This window comes from Vanacampus margaritifer, chromosome 3 (assembly GCF_051991255.1).
Source record: "Vanacampus margaritifer isolate UIUO_Vmar chromosome 3, RoL_Vmar_1.0, whole genome shotgun sequence".
NCBI classification, from domain to species: domain Eukaryota; kingdom Metazoa; phylum Chordata; class Actinopteri; order Syngnathiformes; family Syngnathidae; genus Vanacampus; species Vanacampus margaritifer.
This window is the reverse complement of record NC_135434.1, coordinates 6,179,114-6,205,195: the sequence shown is the minus strand read 5'-3', so window position 1 is coordinate 6,205,195 and position 26,082 is coordinate 6,179,114. Positions and strand designations below refer to the sequence as shown.

General features: G+C 38.3%; 1 protein-coding gene and 1 long non-coding RNA gene across 9 annotated transcripts in view; one reads left to right on the top strand and one right to left on the bottom strand.

Annotated features, from left to right (window-relative positions):
• The window catches only part of mctp1a (multiple C2 domains, transmembrane 1a), a 119,355-nt gene that overhangs the window by 71,244 nt on the left and 22,029 nt on the right, over positions 1-26,082 (bottom strand). For 4 of the 8 annotated variants that reach the window (XR_013293393.1, XM_077560874.1, XM_077560873.1 and 1 more), the window contains 7 exons: positions 14,255-14,369; positions 9,103-9,245; positions 8,887-8,966; positions 6,768-6,879; positions 5,653-5,691; positions 918-1,082; positions 703-833 (listed from right to left, as the gene is read on the bottom strand). Coding sequence is in view for 7 of the 8 variants with exons in the window: in XM_077560874.1 (XP_077417000.1) it covers positions 703-833; positions 918-1,082; positions 5,653-5,691; positions 6,768-6,879; positions 8,887-8,966; positions 9,103-9,245; positions 14,255-14,369 (785 nt within the window). In the remaining variant the exon portion in view is untranslated. Of the gene's footprint in view, positions 1-702; positions 834-917; positions 1,083-5,652; positions 5,692-6,767; positions 6,880-8,886; positions 8,967-9,102; positions 9,246-14,254; positions 14,370-20,331; positions 20,383-26,082 lie in introns of those variants that run through there. The other 4 variants (XM_077560877.1, XM_077560878.1, XM_077560879.1 and 1 more) reach the window with 3 other exon arrangements.
• Positions 21,714-23,008, top strand: LOC144048662 (uncharacterized). The gene is made up of 2 exons (XR_013293394.1): positions 21,714-21,807; positions 22,443-23,008. It is a non-coding gene; the product is annotated as an uncharacterized LOC144048662 (long non-coding RNA).

The window sequence follows — 26,082 nt, the reverse complement described above, 5'->3', positions numbered from 1 at the left end:
GTGTGGATGAACTTGATCTCAACCCGCTAGAAGACCTTTGGGATGAATTAGAGCAGAAACTGAAAGCCAGGCCTTCTCGTCCAACATCAGCGTGTGACCTCACAATTGCGCTTCTGGAAGAATGGTCAAAAACTCCCCAAAGCACATTCCTAAATCTTCTGGAAAATCTTTCCAGAAGCGCTAAAACTGGTATAGCTGTGGACGAACGTCATATTAAACCCAATGGATTAAGAATTTTAAGTTTAAGTTTGTCGGGGCTCGGACACGTCTCTCCTCTGGTCTCTTGGGGTCTCCCTGATTTGTTGGAGTTTGGATGTCTCTGGGGTTGGTGGGGGACTCTGGTTGGTGGCCTGGTGGGTGGTGTCTGGTCGGTGCTGGATTTCACTTTCCTTTCTTTTCTTTGGTCCTTCCTCGGGTCTCCTGACGGCCTCACAACTCTGGCTGGAAGTGTTCGGTTTAGGTGAACGGTATGGGATTTTTTTTTAATAGGTTTTAGGTGAACTAATGAATACACACACACTCGCACGCACGCACACACAAATAATCACCCACGTACAAAAAAAAAAAGGGAGAGCAATGATGATGACATGTCAAATCGGTAAAATTACCGAATGAACAATACTGAGCTCACCACGAAAAAAAAAATTAAGTTTATATGCGATTCAAGGCAGGTGAGCAGAAGAACAAAAGACATCCTCGTACCTTCCCATGAAGTCATCTTTCTTGCCAGCATCTTTATCCCAGACTGTAATGTCCACGTAGCCTCCTTGCTCCTCATACATGTGGAAGTCAAACTGTTCTCGCCATTGAGGATTCAGCGATTTGGGAATTGTCTGACACCACAAAAAAAAAAAAAAAAAAGCAATCTGACTTTATGTGACATAGGCTAAAAGGATCGCAGTGTCGAATGTGTTTACCTTGCTCTTGTACTTCTGGTGGCCCATCCTAAATTTGACATAAGGGTCACTTCGCCCGTTGTCATCCATGGGCTGGAGGCCGCGACCTTCGATCAGACTGATGCTGACGATGCCCCGCCACAGCTGAGCTTTTCTGTGTACATCTGACAGGCGCATACTCTGACACTGTCGTGGGCAAACACGCATTCGTACAACCATCAACACACACAGAGGCGTGCGGGTACACACATCCACACAAACAGATCCATAAGATGTTTCATTGAGAGTGGCAAATAATAATGAACATGAAAGACGCATGGAACAAGTCAACCAAATTAACACTCAAATTTGCACTTTTTTTTTAACCCCCTAGGCGTTATTGTGACCATTTTTTGGCTTTTTGTTGGTTCTAACCAAGCCATTTCAAAATAAAATACTGCCCACGGGTTTAACCTGGCATCCATTTTTTTCTGCAGTGTATCCTGTTCGGGGTCCGCGCGTATCGATGACAATGAAAAATAAGAGTTAAAATAATCATTCATTTAGCTGCCTAATCCACAATAGGTTTGAACACAAGAGCAACTAGCGTTTCTAATTTTAGCAGTCCATCTTATAAAGTGACGAGCCAACCTATTTAAGTCTGTTTTCTCACCACTTACAGGCCTATTTAACCTCTCTTTGAATCATTACAATATCCTTCACCGCAACAAATTCCTCCCTCCCCCTCTTTTCATCCATCTTCTTCCTTGTTAGGGCGAATTTATTAGCATAGCTTTTGTTTTGCAGATGAATTTCATTAAACTCCGAACAAACCCTGCCGCACAAGCGCAGCCCTTTGATCTGGAGACGGAGCCTCTTAATTTCTATTCTCCAGACATTAAACACTGCGAATGGCTCCGCGCGGTTCGGCTAACCTCCCATGCAGCTACTTCCACGTCTGCCAATTTCTACAAGTGAATTTATGCTATGTGGCTGCGTATGCTAATGATTCGAGGTCGCCGTTATGTTGTACTCGAGTAACATTGCTTTATTGTTTTGTAGCTACATAGTTCTGGTTGCTGGAGGAAAAAAAAAAAAACAAGGGCTATTTACTTTGGGAATCCGTATCTCTGTGCCAGATCACAGCAGGGGAGAGATCAGGCACAGTGATGTTCAGGGGGCTGGAAATCTCGAAACAAATCTACTTTAATAATATTCGTACACAGTTCAACTTTTATAAGCCCTTTGGAGGGGTAAAAAATGTTTGAAGTGCCAAAAAAAGAAATTGCCTAGTGGTGAAGATAGAGACCTGGTTTGAATCTGCCTCTGACTCATAATTACTATCGCAAACTACTTCATGAAGAGTTTGCATCTTCTAATGTATGTTCATGGCTTCATTAAAAAAATAGTTTGTGTAAAAATAAACCTGCGCACTGTGTGCAGCCAAGCAAGGAGGCAGGGAGGGAGTCAAGAGCAAGCGCCTTTTCTGGGAGAGGGGTAGCAAGTTCGTTAGTGTTTGCGCGTATTCCCGACTCGCAGGCGGGGTGGCCCATTTCGCAGACTTCAAAGGCGCAATACAGCAGGACGCCTGCCCAGCTTCAACCAGCCACACGCCAAATGTGTATCACTCTCAAAAATTTTTAGTCAAGAGGAAGGGAGTAACAATTTCTGAAGCCTTTCTTAAGACCATTTGTTAATTTATCACTAAAGTTTATTAAATCTATTGAGACAAACTCTTTGACTGAGTATGAACTGCTAAATTGTAGCAATACGAAATTAAACTGTTTTTCACCATTTAAATTTCCTGGTATTTTTTCATATAGCTAAAACAGTGATCAGTGACAAACGTTAGCATTCAGCATGAGTCTCCTCTATCCCCGCGATAAAAGAACATGAGATTTCTACCACTAGAGTGCGTAGTTAGCAAGCTAGCTCAGTGTTGTTGTTTTTTAAATAAGGCTCAATGCCCGTCCACGTTAGCCCCAGAAGCCTGTTAGCTCGCAAGCTAGATGGTGGCTAGCCTTTCTCGTCACAGTGTGGAAAGCCTCGCAACATATTTCAGCCACCAGGGGCTAGCAATACGAAATTAAACTGTTTTTCACCATTTAAATTTCCTGGTATTTTTTAAGAAAGCTAAAACAGTGACCAGTGACAAACGTTAGCATTCAGCACGAGTCTCCCCTATCCCCAGGATAAAAGAACATGAAATTTGATCATGAGTGCGTAGTTAGCAAGCTAGCTCAGTGTTTTTTTTAAAATAAGGCTTAATGCCTGTCCACGTTAGCCCCAGACGCATGTTAGCTGGCAAGCTAGATGGTGGCTAGCCTTTCTCGTCACAGTGTGGAAAGCCTCGCAACATATTTCAGCCACCAGGGGCTAGCAATACGAAATTAAACAGTTTTTCACCATTTAAATTTCCTGGTATTTTTTAACATAGCTAAAACAGTGACCAGTGACAAACGTTAGCATACAGCACGAGCCTCCCCTATCCCCGCGATAAAAGAACATGAGATTTCTACCACTAGAGTGCGTAGTTAGCAAGCTAGCTATAAGTATACCCTGAAAATGCATCTTCCCCGGATGCCGCAATTTATACAACAGCTCAGTGTTGTTTTTTAAATAAAGCTCAATGCCTGTCCACGTTAGCCCCAGACGCCTGTTAGCTCGCAAACTAGATGGTGGCTAGCCTTCCTCGTCACAGTGTGGAAAGCCTCGCAACATATTTCAGCCACCTGGGGCTAGCAATACGAAATTAAACAGTTTTTCACCATTTAAATTTCCTGGTATTTTTTAACATAGCTAAAACAGTGACCAGTGACAAACGTTAGCATACAGCACGAGTCTCCCCTATCCCCGCGATAAAAGAACATGAGATTTCTACCACTAGAGTGCGTAGTTAGCAAGCTAGCGCAGTGTTGTTTTTTTAAATAAGGCTCAATGCCCGTCCACGTTAGCCCCAGAAGCCTGTTAGCTCGCAAGCTAGATGGTGGCTAGCCTTTCTCGTCACAGTGTGGAAAGCCTCGCAACATATTTCAGCCACCAGGGGCTAGCAATACGAAATTAAACAGTTTTTCACCATTTAAAGTTCCTGGTATTTTTTAAGAAAGCTAAAACAGTGACCAGTGACAAACGTTAGCATTCAGCACGAGTCTCCCCTATCCCCAGGATAAAAGAACATGAGATTTGATCATGAGTGCGTAGTTAGCAAGCTAGCTCAGTGTTGTTTTTTAAATAAGGCTTAATGCCTGTCCACGTTAGCCCCAGACGCATGTTAGCTGGCAAGCTAGATGGTGGCTAGCCTTTCTCGTCACAGTGTGGAAAGCCTCGCAACATATTTCAGCCACCAGGAGCTAGCAATACGAAATTAAACAGTTTTTCACCATTTAAATTTCCTGGTATTTTTTAACATAGCTAAAACAGTGACCAGTGACAAACGTTAGCATATAGCACGAGCCTCCCCTATCCCCGCGATAAAAGAACATGAGATTTCTACCACTAGAGTGCGTAGTTAGCAAGCTAGCTATAAGTATACCCTGAAAATGCATCTTCCCCGGATGCCGCAATTTATACAACAGCTCAGTGTTGTTTTTTAAATAAAGCTCAATGCCCGTCCACGTTAGCCCCAGAAGCCTGTTAGCTCGCAAGCTAGATGGTGGCTAGCCTTCCTCGTCACAGTGTGGAAAGCCTCGCAACATATTTCAGCCACCAGGGGGTTTTAAGCAGCGTATATATATTATTTAACGAATCAAACATGTAGAGATGTGTAGGCAGGAAAAAGATGCTAGAGATGAAGTAGGTTTGATTTTTCAGTAGGGCATAATGTCACACGTTCAGCGGATCTAGCTTACAAGTTTGAGAGCAAAGTCTATAGTGTGATTTATTGATTTTTTTTCATGATTTTGAAGCCTTATTTTACATACTTGATCGTTTGTTTAATCAGCCAAACTTGCCGTGGTTGTAACAAATCTTATCGGTGATCTGTCAAATTTACAAGACGTAATTTCAATTCACAAGAACTTTAGAAAAAGAACATGGATACTAAAGACTATTTTGTCCATTTAGTGTGGTAGCTCAACAGAATGTATGCGAATTCTTACGAGAATCAACTTTTACCACCTTGACATGACAATTTTAAACTTAACCCGCCAATCCAAATGGAAAAACTCTACTTTCAGTATGCGATACAAAACAGACAGACATTACATGCGGTCTGTGGAAGCAAAAAGAAAAACATGCTTCTTTCTGTTCACCTAACAGCCACAATAAAAGAGGAGACATGTAGATGCAGAACAGATTCTAAAATGATTTTTGCCATTGTCAATCAGCATGCTTAGTGGCACAGTTGATTTGCCTTAAGCTTCCTGAAAATAAAACTTTATTTTCTTACACAGCAGCTGCAATAAACTATCAAGGGTGGAGAAGCAACAGCATTTGATTGGCTCGCTATGCAATACTAAAATCTAATAAAGCCTCAGGAGAACATTTCCCTCACAAATGCTCATCACGTTACTATTTTACCATAAATTTAGGAGGAATTACCAAAATACTGAAAAGTCATTTTGTGTAATTGTGCTAGTATATTGCAGCATGTGGAAAATAAAGTGATGACAGTGCCGACTATGAAAGAAACGTTTCCAATAGCACAGGGGGGGGGGGGGGACCAGATAGAGGAAAGGAGACAATCCATCCACGTACCAGGACACCAAAGGACAAAATGCACAGGTGAGGTGCAGTAGTGTCGGTTAAGGGGGTTGGCATGCGTTTTTAGTTAGTTTACCTTACTAGATCGTTTCCAGTTCCTTCTCAAAAGCATGGTCTGTGAATGAGACAAAGCGGTTACAGCACCCCCCACTGTCTCCCACGTGAAACTGCAGGTTAAAAGGGAAGGTGGTGTGAGGTGTTCAGATGCAAGTAGAGGCCTGAGTGACGGGGTCGGGGGGGTTAGAGGTTAGATTAGTGAGCGTGAGGCATTTGTCAGTCATGCATGGGAATAAGGCAGGAGCAACTTGCCTTGTTGTCAAACAAACATGCGCACACAAATTAATTGACATTGTTTATATTAAAGACTGGAAACTGTTTGTTTGTTTGTTTGTTTGTTTGTTTGCTTGTTTGTTTGTTTCCCAAAGAAAATCAAGCTATGGTTCTTCTTTGTATTTTCAAAGCTTGTTACCATCAATGTGTTGAAACAAAAAATGATTGGTGCATTTTTAAGACCTACTGGTGGGTAAGTTCTTGGTACTAATTGGGTCAGTCATTTACTGTACTGATGGTGTGTGTTTATTTACTTATTTATGCATTCATTTATCATGTATATTTTCAATGTAAATATTAGAGATTATCTGAGTGAATGAATTACTCAATTCCCAACAGCATCTTTCCCTCAGCCGTCAAGCCTGATCGATGACAACAGATAGCGCCATCGAAATCACACTCGTACACACTTGCATTTGTTTTCTTCACAGTCGGAGAGATCCAAAATGGTGCTTAACCTAAATAGAGTTTATTTGTTCTGTCAAGTGTGGACTCTCTGATCTGCAGAACTAAATAAGCAGCAAAATTAAGACATCAGATCAAAAGGAATAAAGTATTTCCCCCATGACTCCCGCCTTGTTCTGGGTCGAGCATGCAGGGGTCCAATTAGGCAGACAAATAATTGAACAGAAATAAATGCAACTCGGAAGCATCTCGCGCATGAGCAAACATCCAGTGCTCTTTGAACATGAAACTTTTACACCGACAACCACACGTTAATTACATTAGCGCGTGTGCACGTGCGCTTGCTGATTTGAGGAGTTTCCAGTAACTGAGCATGAATGAATCCAGAACTTTCAGGTCACTCCACAAGAACCAGAGCGAGAAATAATAACTTTAACAGCATGTTAGTTTTCTTACTGCATCTCTCATGTCTCCCTCTCGCGGTGATAAAGTGACCGAAAGTTCCAGGGTGCCTAGATTGTGGTCTGGGTAATGTGGGTCCTTTAGGTCAAGGGTGACTTCCAGTGTCCTACATGGGAGCATACAAATACAGGCTCATTAAAATATGTCATTTCAATGTATAATGTGTACGCCAAAGTCAATACAGTATGATGCTACCGAATTAAGATAATAAAAAGTGTCATCTAAACTAAGCAACAGCTTTTGGCCACAGTTTATGTCATAACCTTAGGCTAAACATAAAAAAAATAATAATGGCAATTTCTGTGTAACTGATCACCATTGAGTGAAATGACACCATCCGATCTGATCGCCAACAAGGTCACAAATTATCTACAAGTCATTTTTCTATTCTATGTACCTTTCAAGATTGAAATACTGCATGAAATTCCAATGCAGTGTTTTTCCCTTCAAATTATAAAGATGAAACCTATCATCCAAATATAAACTGAGTGGTTTTCCTGGAATATTAACACAAAAAGGTGTTTCAAATGATATATAATTGTACACATTATCCATACACAAGTGCTGAGTGAATTTATATTCTCACTAATTAGGTAGTTGATTACAATGCTCTGCCTTATTTGAATAAATAAAAAAAAATACCAAAAATGGTCAGGGGGTGTAGGAATTATTCAATTCTGAATGAGAAGTCCTGAATGTGGAGCGTCATGTGCTTTTAAAAAATATATATTTCTTCTTTTTTTTTTTTTAATCTGAACATGTGTTTCCAAAAGTTACCACAAGAGGGAGGCAAGAGATTATTTGTTCAACCACTGAGATTCAAGCGTACCTTTCATACAGTCATATGAGCATTATTTTTTTTAAATAACCATTTACAGCAGCTGATGGGCTGACTATAAATTCAACAACAGGGTGGAGAAGAAAAAAACAGAGGTGAGTGCCTTATTTGAATTAAATAAAATAAAAATTAAAATTAAATGGTCAGGGGGTGTAGGAATTATTCAATTCTGAATGAGAAGTCCTGAATGTGGAGCGTCATGTGCTTTAAAAAAAAAAATATATATATATATATATTTAAAGAAAATCTGAACATGTGTTTCCAAAAGTTACCACAAGAGGGAGGCAAGAGATTATTTGTTCAACCACTGAGATTCAATCATACATTCATTTGAGCATGATTTTTTTTTTAATAACCATTTACAGCAGCTGATGGGCTGACTATAATTAAACAACAGGGTGGAGAAGAAGAAAGCATAGGTGGGTAAAATAGCCAAACGCTGTGCTCAAGGACAGTTCTCTTACTTTATGAGTCATCCGAAATTTCCTTGAGTGTACTAACAATAATTATTCCGTTTAAAAAATAATAATAATAATAACTGATAAATTTCCATCCATACGTGTTCCTTTAATGTCAAATAGACAACATTATGACTATGACTAAAATGTGATTGATGAAATGGAGTCAAATGTAGTGTGTTTTTCTCTCTCTCTTTCTCTAAAAAAAAAAAAAAACCACTCAAGTAAAACTAAAAACAAGATTGCATCAAAACTACTCGACTTGGTCCTTCCTCGGGTCTCCTGACGGCCTCACGGCTCTGGCTGGGTTCTGAAGTGTTCGGTTTAGGTGAACGGTATGGGATTTTTTAATAGGTTTTAGGTGAACTAATGAATACACACTCACACGCACGCACACACGCACATACACATTCTCACCCACATACAAAATAATAAATTAATAAAAATAAAAAAATAAAAAAATATATATATATATATATATATATATATTTTTTTTTTTAAAAGAGCGCAATGATGATGACGTGTCAAATCGGTAAAATTGCCGAATGAACAATACTGAGCTCTCCAGAAAAAAAAAAATATATATACTGTATATATATATATATATATATATATATATATATATAAAATAAAGCATTTAATAAATGTTTGCATATGACATTCAAAATAGAAAAATAAAAAATAAAAAATTAAATAGATAAATAAATAAACTACTCGGACGGGTACAATTTATCTCCAATGTTGCTAACAAAAATATAACAGAGTAAATGTAGCTCGTTACACTGGAATGAACAAATTGAACGCCAAAAAAGCTGACCTCTGATGCTCCAGAGACTCCAAGTAGAGATACGCTGAGCCCATAAAGTCATCCTGAAGTCCGAAGTCATAATCAAAAACCTACAGAGACATTAGTGCGACAAAAACATAGACAGTCCTGAAGATAAATTTCACAATATACTCGATTTAAATGTGAAATTGTATTTAGTTCAACGTCAACAAGCATTTCTCAAGATGCTTGCCAAACAAATTGTACCTTGACGTACAGCGGCTCCCTCAGGCTTTCCACCAGGAGAGTTGCTCTTTCATCCCACACTGGATTGAGGTTCTTATGGATGGTTTTACTCCTGAACACCTCCTTCCCTGCTATCTTAAACTTGACATATGGATCACTGGTTCCTGGGAGACGACGTAAACACACGGAGTGAAGGGCGGTGCTTTAACTACACAACGAAACAAACATCAATGTGATTCAATAAAAAGCAAGCGCTCAAATTGAACATTTAGTCATTTGGTCATTCATTACATAATTAACTGCATGGTTCGACCAAACACATTAGCAGACGATGCAATGTGATATAATCTGCAAACATTACAAAAAGCACTGTAACAAATCCAGCAAATGTACTTGTGGTTTGTTTGTTTGTTTAACGGGAAATAAAAAGAATTGTGTTTAATTTGCTACCGAGTGAGCCAGTTTGCAACATTTAGTGCATCATTGATTTTGAAGGACTGGGCCGTTTTCTCATCAGTCGGTTGCAATCTGGAAGCTAATCAGATTCATTGTTTGGGACGACACATTAAAATCCGGGCCAGAACAGAATAAACCACTGGCACTTCACAGATAATATAAACTTGCACCATGAGTACAATAATAATGAAATCAAACATACAATTCCAGTATACACGTTTAAAAACATGATTGACAGATATAATGAAAGATCACATTTATTCGGTTCGAATAATAAACAGCATGTCAAGTGGGAACGAAGCATGCTGGTTTGCTGTGTTTGTTTGATTTCACTCCCATTATCCGCTGTGACAAAAGTGATTACCAGAGAAATGGCAAGCAGAAAAAGAGAATCCTATTATCAAAGCACTCCCACTCTGGTGTTATCCTTTCAGTCCGAATCGTCAAGGCAAACAGCAGCAGCAAATACATTACTCCTTAAGGAGGAGCGCTTGCCATCTGGTGTGTGTCTGTAAAGATATTTTGTTGCATCTCAACAAGAACAGCCGGTGTAAATATGTGAGCCTCACAAAATGGCTTTACTGTTTATCATATGCCATGTAAAAATTGAGCTGTTTTTTCTTCTTCACCAGAGATACACATAAAGGCGTGTTCGAGTCGTCAACAAAGCGCATTCCTGGAGTACCACTCAATTTGGTGGTAGGCAACAAAATTAAACTACCTAATTTTCATAATAGGGTAGATGAAATTAAACTGAAGCCTTTGGTCTCTTGAGGTCTCCCTAATTTGTTGGAATTTAGATGTTTCTGGGGTTGGTGAAAGACTCTGGTTGGTAACCCGGTAATGTCTGGTCGGTGCTAGATTTCACTTTCCTTTCTTTTCTTTGATCCTTCCTCGGGTCTCCAGACAACCTCACGACGAGCGAGATTCTGAAGTCTTCGGTGTAGGTGAACGGTATGGTATTTTTAATAGGTTTTAGGTGAACTAATGAGTACACACTCACACGGACGCGCACCTGCACACACACACACAATAACAATTTTAAAAAATAAAATAAAATAAAAATAAATAAATAAAGACAGCAATGATGATGTCAAATCGGTAAAATTACCGAATGAACAATACTGAGCTCTCAAGAAAAAAAAAAAAAATTAAATTAAAACTAAAAACTAAAAACTAAAAATTAAAAACTAAAAACTAAAAACTAAAAACTAAAAACTAAAAACTAAAAATTAAAAACTAAAAATCTAAAATTAAAAATTAAAAATTAAAAATTAAAAATTAAAAATTAAAAATTAAAAATTAAAAATTAAAAATTAAAAATTAAAAATTAAAAATTAAAAATTAAAAATCAAGGTGAACTAATGAGTACACACTCACACGGACGCGCACAAGCACACACATGCACAATAACAATTAAAAAAAAGAAATAATAAATAAATAAATAAATAAAGAGAGCAATGATGATGTCAAATCGGTAAAATTACCGAATGAACAATACTGAGCTCTCAAGAAAAAATAAATAAAATAAAAATAAATAAATAAAATTAAAATTTAAAATTAAAAAATTAAACTGAAGCCATAAAAAACGTTATTTTGCTCGATTGATTTGATAGGCGATGGTTCGAAAAACACTGGCCACATAGATAACAATTTTTGGAAATGTATCCTATTGTGAATGTAGCGCATTATTTTATTGTTTACTTTTTGGCGTAAGCAATAGATAAAGGTTTATAACTTACACAAATATCTGTGCATTTAAGAAAAGTGCATTTTTCCTGAATCAACCCTCTTTGCTCCCGGCTGTTTTACTGGATTTTGACTGATTTTGCAAGGCTAACATAATATTGTGTTCTATGGCTATAAAAAACACGGAACCTACCAAAAGAAAGATTAGAGTCTTCGTCTTTCATCGGGGGGAAAAAAAGTTTATTTGTATCTGTTTCCGTTTTGTAGCAATTAGCATTAGAATATAGCTAAGTTTCATCATTATTCACCAACCTGTTAAAAACACTGGGAGAAAGAGCTTGTTGCAACATGGCCCTGGTTGATCTCTTATACTCTGCTGCCACCTGCTGGCCGTTTTTTTGATAATAACTACCATTGTTTTACGTGACCTCTTCAGGTAAGAAGCTGCATCAAAGCCTGATTTATTTTTATTTTTTTTACACAAAATTTAACCATGTATTTCAAAACCTTTGAACACGAGTACGACTACATGCTGTTTAAACTGGGCATTCAAACAGCTGACAGTGAAAATAAATGTGTTGAAATAAAATAAATGGGAGACGGCCCAGTAGTTTACTCAGCAGGCACATTTGCCTGAGCCGTGGCCAAAATCCCCGGTAGCACCTTTGAAAAATGTTCCCTTTCTTTTTCTTCTTCTTCCCGACAGCAGTTGAAAATGCACATAAAGCAAAACTATTTATTGCTACCGGAATATGTCTGAAGGGCGCAGCTAGCTCATTGATTCAGAGCTAATGACAAACCCAAAAATATAGCAATAGTCAACAAAAACAACAATCTATAACCAATAATCTATAAGAAACATAGAATAGGCACTTTTAAGTATGTGTTATACCCAATGTAGAAGTTTACATTTTAAAGGACTCCAAGCTACCTAATGATGAAAATCTGTTGCTGTTAAACTTAGATATTAGCTCATCTAACACATGATCTCGGTCGAAGCTCACATGATGGTACATGATTCCGATGGTTAATTATTCAGCTTCATCATTTTCATCATCAATCTGTAATTCCAATTACATAGCCATGACCAATAGTTCTGTGTGCCGGCACAGGGCAGACAAGTGGTCTTAAAATATTAAGCAATGATATATGAAGATGTAATTATGCTTCCACTGAATCATGTGCTAAAAATAAGCTTCATGATCCTTAGAGGAAATTAATATATCATAGTTTAATGTATTAGAAATTAGTAGCTATGGTGTTGGTGAAAGACTCTGGTTAGTAACCCGGTGGGTGGTGTCTGGTCGGTGCTGGATTTCACTTTCCTTTCTTTTCTTTGGTCCTTCCTCGGGTCTCCTGACGGCCTCACGACTCTGGCTGGAAGTGTTCGGTTTAGGTGAACGGTATGGGATTTTTTAATAGGTTTTAGTTGAACTAATGAATACACACACACACACGCACATACACATACTCACCCACATACAAAAAAAAAAAAAATAATTAAATTAAAAAATTTAAAATTTAAAAAAAGAGAGCAATGATCATGACATGTCAAATCGGTAAAATTACAGAATGAACAATACTGAGCTATCCAGAAAAAAAGAAAAAAAAAGAAATTTGTAGCTATTTTCTTTCCAGGTAAGCCTGGGGACGACGCCAGCCATGAGGAGGTGGGCGAGATCTATCAATGAGGAGCCGATTGGCCGGTACCGAGTCCTCCAGGCGGTCTTGCCGACAAAGTGGTACTTACGGATACCAAGGAACATTTATTCTACTCTAGCAAGACATCCAACCTCAGATTTGTGTATCTGTGAGAATCCCATCATATCTATAACACAAATGTCAGCTGGTTATGGAAATTAATATGACATTTTTGCAGGCAAAAGTGACTAAAAGAATCTTTATTTTGCATACAGAGTACATTGCATCTGCACGGTCTGCTTTTTGTATAGAAGACATGTCACTCCCCACAGCGGACTGATTTTAGAGGACAAGTGGAACGCAACATGGATAAAGTAGCTACAAAATACTCCACCATGCCTTTAGAACTGGAAAAGCCTCTCACTCTGACTCTGGGTGGCTGAAAAAGTGTGTGCGCCATGTCAGGACTGACAGATGGCTGCAGCACTAGGGCTATCCTATTACCCACAATGCAAGAGGTGCAGTTGGACATATTGGAAAAAGGGCTGAAATACAAGTCATTCCACGGTCCAATACTGACAGACCCAATCTGATTACTGCACATTCAATCATGCCGCTGGATGCCTTTGATTTGTTTATTTTCTACTCATTAACATTTACTAACGTGCAATATAGGCTGCTAGAAACGTAAGATCACGTCTAGAAAAATCTGCTTAAACAGGAAAAAAAAAGCCTCATTGTTACTCCTTGCGAATAAATTGGTGTTTGACAAATACATACTGTAACTGTACTTGGGCTTGTTGTATTTTTTTTTTTTAATAAGGAAACATTCAATATAAAAATGAGCTGTCAAAAATGTGCAAGCAATAAATGATGTTTAACATTTTAATACATAAATACTTTGCTTGACTAATCGACCTGTCTGAATGGCAGTTTGCTTAGACAAAAAAATTTTTTTTATAAAATGACGCCTTTCAAATGTTTGCCAGACAACACTGCAAATGGCATTTGTATCATGAATTATTTAGGGTGTGGCTTTTAGTATGTCAATAGTTAGTAGAAGTAAATTGCCTCATCCAGCAAACTAACTTTGTTTGACCTCCAAGCCTTTTACTATACTTTAACTAAGGCTGTCAAGTAGATTAGGTAATGTAACAATTGTAACATACTCATTCGTTCCACACTACACTTTAGGGTGACCATATTCCTATTTGCCCAAAAAAGAGGACACTTGACCTGGCCTTGAAATTGTGGTAGTTACACAGTGTAATTCACCTCCCATTAATCACGCAATGCCAACCGGACATTTCCACGAATTTATAAAAAACCCGGAAAACGGTATGTCCTCCGAAATATCCTCCCAAAAGAGGACGTTTTGGACCCCTACCTGTGCGATCTCTGATGGCCAAGTTGTTGCCTTTCCTTAAGACAATATCCAGCTGGTACATGGCTGGACTAGAAGGCGGAGGCTCTGCATTACAAGGGTCCACTACATTGAAGCCCTGTGGAGACAAGATGAACAGAAAGTAAATCTATGAGTCAGCAAATTTGTGTGCTTTATATTCTGAAAACCAGCCAGGCAAGCTAGATCTCAGTGCATTTCTTTAAAAAAAAAAAAAGAATGTAAAGAAATGGATGATTCATGAAATGAGTCTAAAATCACATTGTGAATTGTTTGTGTATCAGTTTTTGCTTCTTTGCATTTTTAATTCTCTAATCAGAAAGTAAAAAAATGCAAGTGTGGCACTGTAATTAACCAGGCAGTCTACTTTGGAAGCTTTGGCTCTTTGTCGGATCTTCTCTCTTTAACTTGGTGGGGGGAACCCCCAGCTGGCTCTCAACATGGTTCCCCTCGGAGCCATGAACAACCACGCGATGAGTCAAGCTAGTCTCCCTATGTCTTTCCTTCCTATTAATCAGCCAGTGTGTGGGCTAACATGTGCAGTGATAAAGCTAAAAATAGCAACAAAAGAAAAAAAGAAGATTTAATAGAATCTTCAAGAAGCACCAAGCGACTAAGAAGAGACAATCAAGTACCATCCGGCATTAGTCCCTGCTGAGACATAAAGGAGCAGACATCTCAGGAGTGTCAAAAAGAAAGATAGGGATGCAAGGAAGCAGAAAGAACACCAGAGGGTAAATTGTCATTATAACATACTCTTCTCAAAGATGAAAAAATGTTTAAAAATATTCTTTGGAAAGAGTACAACGATAAAAAAGAGGATGACAATTTCAAAATTGAAATGTTCAAAACTGCCATTTTTATGACAAAAAAAAAAAAGCATAACATCATTACTGGTGATGCCGTGTGATTGGCTGGCGATGCCAACTCTCGCCCAATGTCAGCAGGGATAGGCTCCAGCACACCCACAACCTTAATAACAATAAGCTCACCAATGGTTCTCTGCTGAAAATGGCCGAAAAGTGTATTTTCTGTTTTCGCCTGGAAGACTTCTGTCACCAAAACAACACGGCCAAAACAGGATGCTGTGATGACGCTAGTAAAAAACCTTTCAAGCTAGCTGGGCAGGTTAACCAATGGGAAACCTCGGCCAGTGGCTGGCATTTTGGGACGTTGAAAAAAAAACGTGCGGGGAAAAAATATCTCATATACTGTTCCTGTATTCACTACTGCATTAAAAATATATATTTTGTGCTGTCCAAATATGGTAAACATGGTAGAGGTCAAAATGTTGTTAAGAGCAATCAAGGAATCTACTAAGTCCACGCACGTAGTAGAGTCTGCCTTTATATCACTCTAATTGAATTCTGGTTCTTTATGAATTTGTGTCTGCGGAGTCAAGACAAATTAGGCCTAGGAAATAGTGACACAAAAAAACAATACCAAGTCAGGTCATATCGTTCCGCAAAGGAGAGGGAAGAAAGCTAGAGCACTTTGCATTTGCATGAAATTTTCCCCGAGAGAGTAACAGTACCTGCAAAGTGCTCGTGATACTCGGATACAGGCCTTTCCTTGTAAACGTTTTGACACAATTCCAGTTGAATTCATACAACTGGCAATCAATACCGCTTTGTTGTTCCATTAACTAACACTCATGTTACAACAAGAGCGTAAACACCTAGTAGCTATAGATTGAAGACGATCAAAGAGAGAGGGTGAATCCTTTCAAGCACATCAAGTAGCTTGCTTAGTTGATTCAATTATTTAAAAGCAACTCCACGACAGACATTAGAACACAGGTGAGTACATTGATTATGGGGTAAGAAATCCATGGAATTGACCCAACTTCCTTCTTAATCTAGAGCTCTGACCTCCATATCACGATGTAACCCAATTTCCTTCCAAATGTACTTGATGTGGTAAACCACAAAGTAACACGGGTGAACAAACAAAACAACAGACAAAAAATCTAACCAACACACTTCAAGATATGCCAACAAACAAAGGAAACACGGTCGTACTTACTGCACTACAGTGCAACTACCAACTGACAGTGAAAAAGCAACAAGTCATTAACTCATTCAGTGCCATTGACGTCAAAAAATCATTTTAACTATTTCTATGAATTTAATTTTTTTTCTACTTTTGTTAACAAGAGTATGAAAACCTATATATGTTTTATTGTACATTTAGAACAGATATAAAATTTGTGATACATTGTGAGTTAACTGGTGAAGTCATGTGATTAATTACGATTAAAAAATGTAATTGCCTGGCGCCCCGAATTTTTAATAATCTTTAAGTCGCGTCAGGCGATTACATTTTTTTAATTGTAATTAATTGCATGACTTCAATAGTTAACTCACGATTAATGACACATTTTATATCTGTTTTAATAGTACAATAAAACATTTTTTTCCGAGGTTTTCATTTTCTTTGACGCCATTGACGGCTATAGATGTCGAAAATGCATTTGAACTATTTCTATTAGTTTAACATTTTTTCCACTTTTGTTAACAAGAGTATGAAAACCTAGGATTTTTTGGGGGTAGATTTAGAACAGATATAAAATTTGTGATTAATCGTGAGTTAACTTGTGAAGTCATGCGATTAATTATGATTTTTTTTTTAATTAATTGCCTGACGGCCTTAATTTTTTATAATTTTTTCTTAAATTATTTATTTTTTAAATATATATATTTTTTATCTTTGTTTTTTTTGTTTTTTAAAGAAAAGATTATTAAAAATTAGGGGCGTCAGGCGATTAATTAAAAAAAAAATCATAATTAATCGCATGACTTCACTAGTTAACTCACGATTAATCACAAATGTTATACAGTATCTGTTCTAATACAACAACAAAAAATTCTAGGTTTTCATACTCTCGTTAACAAAAGTGAGAAAAAAATGTTAAACTCATACAAATAGTTCAATGAATTTTTGACATCTGTAGCCGCCAATGGCAGTGAATGAGTTAAGATGAGCAAGAATTGAGAAACCGATCCAGCACCTTCCTCCAAGTCCATCTGATCTTAATACTCAGCTGCCCAAATGGAGAGCAGGTGCAGTGCCAGAGATTCCGCCCACCAATGCACATACCGTAAGCAGCGACATCGGGACGCCGTTCACTGGTCGGTCAGTCAGCCACGCATAAAAACTACGTGCCCAACCCAACACAATTCAGCGAAGGATGGCCATTATCTGAGAAAATACACTTGTAAAAAGCATGTGAGAGTCATCTCTTTTAGTCAAATAAGTACAAGCATGTCTACGTCATTAGTCATAGCTGAAGTCAAATGGAGGTTTCAATGTATTAGTAAAATGTACGTACTTTATTGACAAAGCTTTCTCTAAACTGCTTGAGAGGCAACTTTGTATGGTCAAATATGTGTGTTGAATTGTTTTTAGTCAGGCTAACACTTTATTTGGCTCATATATTTGTAAATCTGACTGTAATGCCGGGGCCTCAGCAGCCATAAACCTCACCGCACATCACTATCGAAGGCATTGGATTACAACCCATTGATTCTTCGGCTTCCCAAGATTACTTTGGATTTTGTGAGAACCCTTTAGGGAAGGCCCTTTAATATAATGCCAAGAGGTGTCCCTGAGTAGTAACATTTCAATTTGAAAGATGAAGAAACACGTGGGTGCAGAAACGTTGAGCATTGAATATGTTCAAAATTTCCTTTAAGACAAAAAAAAAAACATTAAAGTAGCACTAAGGAACTTTTCAACCTTAATCAAATATTTTCATAATTCTTCTGATGAAACATTGACTTAAAACTAGTTGAATGCTACCCTTGCCAGGGTCTGGAGGGCACAGCAATAAATTGCTATTCCACTAGATGGCAGACCTACATATGGACCTGTTGCCCTTCACACAACAGAATTATGTACTGCATGTAGTTAGAGGAACAGTGTCTGATATAAAAGTAATGCTTTTACTCCCATTGTTTGGCATCTGGCAATTATGAACCTTTTAAGGAAGACATCAATTAACTCATTCACTGCCATTGATGGCTATATACGTCAAAAATGAATTTAAACTTTTTCTATTAGTTGTTTTTTTCCCCACTTTTGTTAACAAGAGCATGAAAACCTATATATTTTTTATTGTACATTTAGAACAGATATAAAATGTGTGATTAATCATGAGTTAACTAGTGGCTTGAATCCCCTAATTTTTAATCATCTTTTTCTTTTCTTTAAATCGTGTCAGGCGATTTAAATTTTTGATGGTAATAAACTGCATGACTTCAATAGTTAACTCATGATTAATCACAAATTTTATATCTGTTCTAAATGTACAATAAAAAATTCAAGTTTTTCATACTCTTGTTAACAAAAGTGGGGAAAAAATTAAATAATTGAAATAGTTCAAATGAATTGTTGACGTCTATAGCCGTCAATGGCAGTGAATGAGTTAATATCAATTACACAGATTTTCACAATTCGCCATACAGAAGCACTGCACAGGAAATAATAGTCATAATAGTAAGACACGACAAACCTTGTCTCCGTGCCAGATTTGAGTGTCATTCCTACACTGATGAATCTAGTACCGCCCCCACACTGACAAGACACCAGCCTACACACACTGGCAGTATGACAGCAGTGTGTATCCCTCACACTGGCACCTTTGCTAAAAATAGCAGAGACCAAGCAGCAAAAGTGTAGTGTTATGTTAATGGGAGGGGAGGGTACACATAAATGAGAGCATGGTCTGTCTCATTCATAAAAACATGCGCAAGTATGTAGAATGCTAACTGTACATTAACACACTCATACTGTATGAGGATGACCAAAGTCAATTTGTATTATCTGATGATGTAAGCGGGATTCTCTCCAGCGCTCTCAGGGCAGCCATTGAATTTGCATCCTGGCCGGTTCATCATAATAAAGTTGAATTTACAGTAATGTGCTTTAACACAGTCCAGTTGCCACCAATCAGCATGAAGAGACTCCAGAGTACCAGTGAATAAAGCTTTATTTAGATTTACCAAGAAGAATGGGTATTTTTGATTGTGATGATAACCCCGGCCCGCCGCGGAAACACTCAGCAGTCGTTAAACGCTGCACTTTGCTACCAAAACACACAACAGCTGGAGTGCCTATTAATTATGCACTCGACGAACACAATGACAAATTGAAAGGAGTGGAGTGGTATGAAAAGCAATATTTTGGAACTGTGAACTGCGGGATAAAACTGAAATGAGAGATAGCAGAAAGCATGCCAGCGCATTCTTGTAGAATGTATGCAGCACAATAAAAGACAGTTCCTTCCTCAGGCCAGCCTTTTTATTTGCACCTGATGTTGACCACTTTTCCTGCCTCTGCATCTCCCATTTTAACTTCACGGTCTTGAGTCAGCCTCACTTTGTTTCCCCCTCTGGCTTTACGCTTACTTTTCCTTGTCTGCCTTTCTTGGACCAACAGCAGGATTTGGGCTATTGTGTTCTCATTCGGATCACGTTCCGCATCCGGCAGGACTGGGAAGGACTGATGTGCTCTCATAAATTAACAACATCTCCCCAAACCATCTGGCCAATGTGGTGTTATAAACAGGATCGAGAATTGCTATGTCCGACTTGATCAAGTCTCTTCAAGCTGGTTTAATTGGCTCTCAGCCCCTGTCACGCTGAGCACCCAGCTCAGGTTGCACGCTGTTAGAAATCGGATACAACACGCCCACTCCACTTCGACCCCCCCCCGGTCATTGTAAATAAAAACAGCCACATAAAGTGGGCGGGCAAACAATGTTTTCTATTGGCATTAAAGAGCACAACTGACCGCATAAGCAAAGCAGCTATTCGGGTTTATGGAAAATTCAGTACGTATGAAAATCATTTCTGCATGCAAATGTGAGAACGTGCCGAAGTGATGGAAACATTTTGATCCCAGACTCATGCCCCATCACCTCCCTGACAGGACTGGCATGCTTTTGGGAGAAAAAGAGAAAATGAAACGGCCCCCTTAAGAAAAACGTGTGTGCTTCGGCATTGAACGCGTTTCAGCAAGCGTGGCATCCAAAAATGATGCCGGCAAACAATGACACCTACCGTACGGCTTTGTCCCACAGTTGAGAGGGGCAACGTTAACATCCAGACACACTGAACACTCCACTCTACTATTGCTGCGGCTGCCTTTACCATACAACACGCTCGCTCACTCGCTCGCTCACTCGGCAAAGGCCAACCAGATGCGACGTTCCTGAACGCTCCACAGGCACCCGGTCTGTCTCTCTCTTGCTTCCTTCTCTTTCTCTCTCTCTCTCTCTCTCTCTCTCGCTTTCTCTCCCTGTCATTCACCAATGTAAAAAGATGCTCACTTTCCTTCCACTCACAAATCTGACTAATATTAAGTTGACAGTAGGCAGCCTGCCAGGAGGAAAACCATTTATCATTGTTGTTCTCCATCCATTTTTTATACCACTTGTGAGCTGGAGACTGTCCCAGCTCACTTTGGACGAGAGGTGGGGTACACCCGGGACTGTTTTCCAGCCGATCACAACTTATAAATCAGGAACCATGTCTCCAGAACCACATTTGGCTCTTTCATATGTCTGAAACCTCCTATGTCCAATTTTGGTTATTGGTTAGAAATGGTGGTCAATAGGGGTCAATCTCAACATATTATTTTTTTGTTTTTAACTAATTATTGACGACGGAAGCATGGAGCTGTAAACATTTTTTGTGTGTTCGAAGATACTCGCAAATGCTACTTATAGGCTAAATGTTACAAACAAACCATTTTTTCCCATAATAGCATGAGGTATTACTTGGGCATGCGTGAGAGAGAAAAACAACTTTTTTTTAAGAATTCCGCCCACATTATACAAATATGTAAATATTGTTTACTCATAACTTCTATGAGTTATTATGTCTGCAGTGCATGATTTAGATTTGGCAATTTTTCCCATAATGCAACAGGGTTTTGACTTGTGCATTGCTTAAGTAATACACTGTGTTATTATGGGAAAATATGCTATGTGTTTTTTTTTTTTAATAAATAATTTGCTCACTGTCTTACATAGTCCTTTATACTGTAGAAGCTACAGTATATGGACATAAAAAAAGAAAAAAAAACAATGAAAACAATAAAACGGCTAAACTCAGACTTTGTATTTCCTGTTCAATGTTTTGTGTAATGCCTGTTTAAAAGGAACTCCTGTTTTTGAAGGTAAATATTATTATTATTATTATTATTATTATTATTATAATTATTAACGTTAATGCATTGATTGACTATTTTCTATTGGAGTTTGAAATGTCCGACAGTATTTGAATGCAGCAACGCTGCAGACTTGTGTATCATACAATGACAGACTAATTAACAGACTAATTAACTTTCTTAGCGTCCTTAATTGGCAATTAAATAAAATTTTGAGGTGGCGCCGTGTTGAAGTTGGAAGTCGTTCGTCGCTTGAGGACGAGTCAAGCTGGCTGGCTGCCTACTGCGAGCAGTGCGCCATGCCAGGGCGGAGTGACGTCATCAACATAAGCTATGCGGTGACGTCATCAACATGCGCTACCGCGGTAAGACGGTTGAGTCAAAATCTCTACCTTGGGCAAAATATATACCTTAAATTGAATATACCATTTATATTGCTCGGCCCTACCTAATAATTAAATATATATTATATTTATATTATATTATATTTATATTACTCACATTGGCCATTAAAAGCATGCAGTTTGGATATTAATTTCAGGCCGTTGTTGTTGCTGCTCTGCTGCTGGACTCTTACACCAAAATGTGTTATGTGAGTAATTTTGTGAGGTTAATTAGTGGAAAGGTGTGGTTTTATTTATGAGGTCCATGGCAATCTGCCACTGAAGCAGTGCGCTGGTTGTGATACCATCGACTGATTTATGTGGTTCTCCAAAGAATTCGCCCGGCCAGGAATTATGATATGTGGCACTGACTTATTCATGATTTGCTTTCGATAAATACTAGGCACAATTATTCACATGGAGAGAAAAAAAAATGAATGTTGGTATTGGCAATAATTTTTCTCCTATGTTTAAAATCGTGTCTATATATATATATATATATATATATATATATATATATATATATATATATATATATATATATATATATATATATATATATATATATAAAGGTTTTTGATTATTATTTTCTTAGTTTTTGTTTTTTACATTCACAGTATCCGACTGAGTGCCTGAACCTGGAATTCTTCCAACTTCCTTTTTTCTTTTCTGGAGAATTCTTCCAACTGCATCTGCTCACTCATGACTCACATCACAGAGGATACACACACTATATGTGCGCTATATGCACACGATGGATTGCACATCTTAACATGACGTCTATGCAGATAACGAGCGTTCACATATGAAAGCGCAGCTAATGCAGGCTTTGCAAGCCTCTCTTCCGCCATAACTTTTCTAGTTCAGCGTTATCACGAGTGGATTGGAGGAGGAGACGGGATTTATCAGCGCGGGAGGAAGCAAGGCGTCCTTAACGGGCAACAAGACCGAGGGACAAATGTGACGGAATTCAATGAACTGGGACATGAATGGCAAGATGTATTTTCCATAACTGATCATGAAATACCTTACAGAATTTATCCTAGACTTTCAATCAATAATCAATCAAGCAAATGTAAAGCAGCCATGTTGTGTAGCCCCGATATATAGCGGAAGTGATAAATGTACTAACTTTACACTAACTTGGCAAAAGTGTCACGCATTAAATACTTGTAGCACTTTGTCTGATTGTTGCTCCTCTTTGCGCTCACCTCTCATCCAATTTTCCTCTCTCGTCTTCCGTCTGATTGTTTACACCGGGAAAACCATAATCTCTCCATTTCTGGTAGAATTAAGAAGAGAAGAAAGATTCAAGTGTTCTAGAGTTTAATTAAGAGTAGAGGAACAACCCCAGCGGCTGCCAATGCAAGAGGCTGACAAGCAACCGGAGGCCGGCCAGAGAAAGCATGACCATCATTGCGTCCTCCAAATCTACACATGGACTTCTGTCAGCTATGTGCTTATTTATTGGTCAATCCCTACATCTTTTTTTTCAATTCTCATTTCTACTCGCCCATCACTTGCTACTTAAAATTCTATCAACAACCTGACCGTGTCTATGCTTTTATGTACCTCGAACTTCTTGTCGAGCTTCTCTTGAGTTAGCATTCTCAAGCGTGCGCTCAACTCTAATTGAGGCGCCAAAAGATAAATGTGAGGACAATCTTGAGGTAACAGTTGAATGAATTAGGATATTAGTGAAAGGTGGTTTAGCGCGTCTTTCTCACGGCTCTGACGTTTGCGTTGCAATGAGCAAGTCAGAGACAAGAAACTCATTCATTATGAATCTCGCCATTCATCAGTCAGAGCAGAGTAAGACGGATAGTTACTAACATTTTCCATATACGCTACATTGCATCGGAAAGAGTAAACAATAGGGGGAAAAAAACACAGGTAGATAATTTTAGAGATGAAAAAGTCAACTTTTCAAAGGAAAACCAAACACGCAATGTGTCATCTCATCATCCCACACTCCAGACCTGGAAGCACTAGACATGAGTGTTTGTAGTAGCAAACCAGATGAGTCATCGTTTTTCATTATATTACAATTGCGCCCACGTCAACACTCACACAGCCACAGGAAAGTTAAGGTTCCTGAAAACTTGACATTGCCGTTCTACACGACAACAAAAACAAAATCTCAAGGGTCTCTCAAAACATAATGCCTGTACGGTCCTGAATGAACGTAAAGAAACAAAAACTGAGCATTGCGGATGAGAAGTTATGTCGAAAGACAAACTTCCTCAGAACAGATATTCATTTAACCCGTGGGCAGTATTTTATTTTGAAATGGCTTGGTCAGAACCAACAAAAAGCCAAAAAATGGTCACAATAACGCCTAGGGGTTAAGAAGTCAAAACTGATAACTCACCATTGAATCAAAGGATCTCATTGTCGAGATTAAAAGGAAATCCCTTTGGGGCAACCGAGCATTACGTGGATACGGGAGTATTAGCGCCCGCGCGTATCTTTGCAGCCAGACGTCAGGATGACATGCAAAAATAATGGGAGCAGGAATCCTTAGCTTAAGGCCCCACCTCCACAGAGGTCATCAGAAATCACGCATGGTGGGACACACGACCACGTCAGGCTGGCAAATCGTCACCTTTGCAGTTGACAGGCATATAAACTCCATGTGTCCACTACGTTTCCCTGAGATGAAGAAAAATAACGAGGGGGATGAAGACAGGACAGACAGACTAACAAAGGAAGTTGAAAGTGACGTTAAATGAGTCAAAAGATGAAAATACCCTGTAGTGAAAAATCTTTTTATAGATTATTGGCCTGGCACTAGTTATAATGATGACTTGGAAATAGCAAGCACCTGTTGTAAAATGAGAGCAAGCGAGTCTCTCGCTCTCTCTCTCTCACGAGGCTTGAAACCCCCCCCCCTTTGTAATGTGACAGAATGGCAACCATCACATACTGACTCGCATGAGATAAAATAGAAGCCAATTCATTCATTACTGATGGCTGCTGTTTCGCTTCAAGCTACTGCTGACTTTGAGATGGATTACACACGTCTCATATTGCTTTAATATACGCTCACCGGCCGCATCATTAAGTACATCCAAGTACACAAAAGAAAGCGTCCCCTGAGCCCTTTGAAATGTGCAAAGTTTTGATTATTTATCAACTTTAAAATTGTTATTCTGCTAATTTACGCTACTTTTACTGTACTTGCACTTTTGTATCTGCTACTCCTTCCACATTTTATTCTCACTATTCCAACTTCAAACTGTTCCAAAAATTCACATCAGGTGTGCTTCCATAATTGTTCTCATTCAAAAAAATTGTGGTTTTTTTCCCCAAAATTAAAAATTTTTCAAACAAACTTTGGGAAGGATTTTTAACATTCCAATAATTCACACATACCAAAACATTCAGATTTTCCACAGTATTTGTTCTAATTTTCAAAAAATTCACAAATTTAGGGCTATTATTTTTATCATTCCAAAAATTGACATTTTTGCACAAAATTCTATTTTTTTCCACCAAAATCATCATTTTTATTTGACAAATTCAAACCACTCCAACTTTAAAGTGTTCAAATTACAACCTTTCTGTTTTTTTCACTAATTTAAACTGTTCTGGCTTTAAACTGTTGCCCTTATCCTTATCCCAAATTATTTTCAAAATTCCAAAATAAAAGTAAAAAATTCAGATTCTTTGATTTTTACCTCTAATTTCGAAAAAAAAAAATTCACCGATTCAAACCATTCCAACTTTAAACTGTTCAGCTTATTACTTCTTAAAAAAACATTTTTACAATTACAAAATAAAAGCCAAAAATGATGATTTGCTTTGTTGGGTTTTTCTCCGCTAATGTCTACATTGTTTGACCGATTCAAACCATTCTAACGTCAACATGTTTTGTTTAGCTCATTACAGGTCATTGTATCACATTTCGTGTCATTCAATATCATTCCGCATTCGTTATCTTTCTACAATTTTTCATTCAGCCTCTCAGCCTTCACACACAATTTCTCCACAAATTCCATTCTCTTATTATTTTTAGTCAATCATTAGTTTCTTGGCCGGCAACCAGGCCAGGGTCAACTTTACCTTTCAGCCAAAATCAGCTCTGGTTGGCACTATCTTACCCACGATCCTAAAGCAGACAAGTACTGCTGAAAATGGATGAATGGGAAAATTAGTAGCCTACTGACAGAAATTCATTAATTTTGGAATTACAATATGGTGACGTGGGATGAAAAGAAAATTTAACAAACAGCCTCCCCAGTGGATTTTATGGGC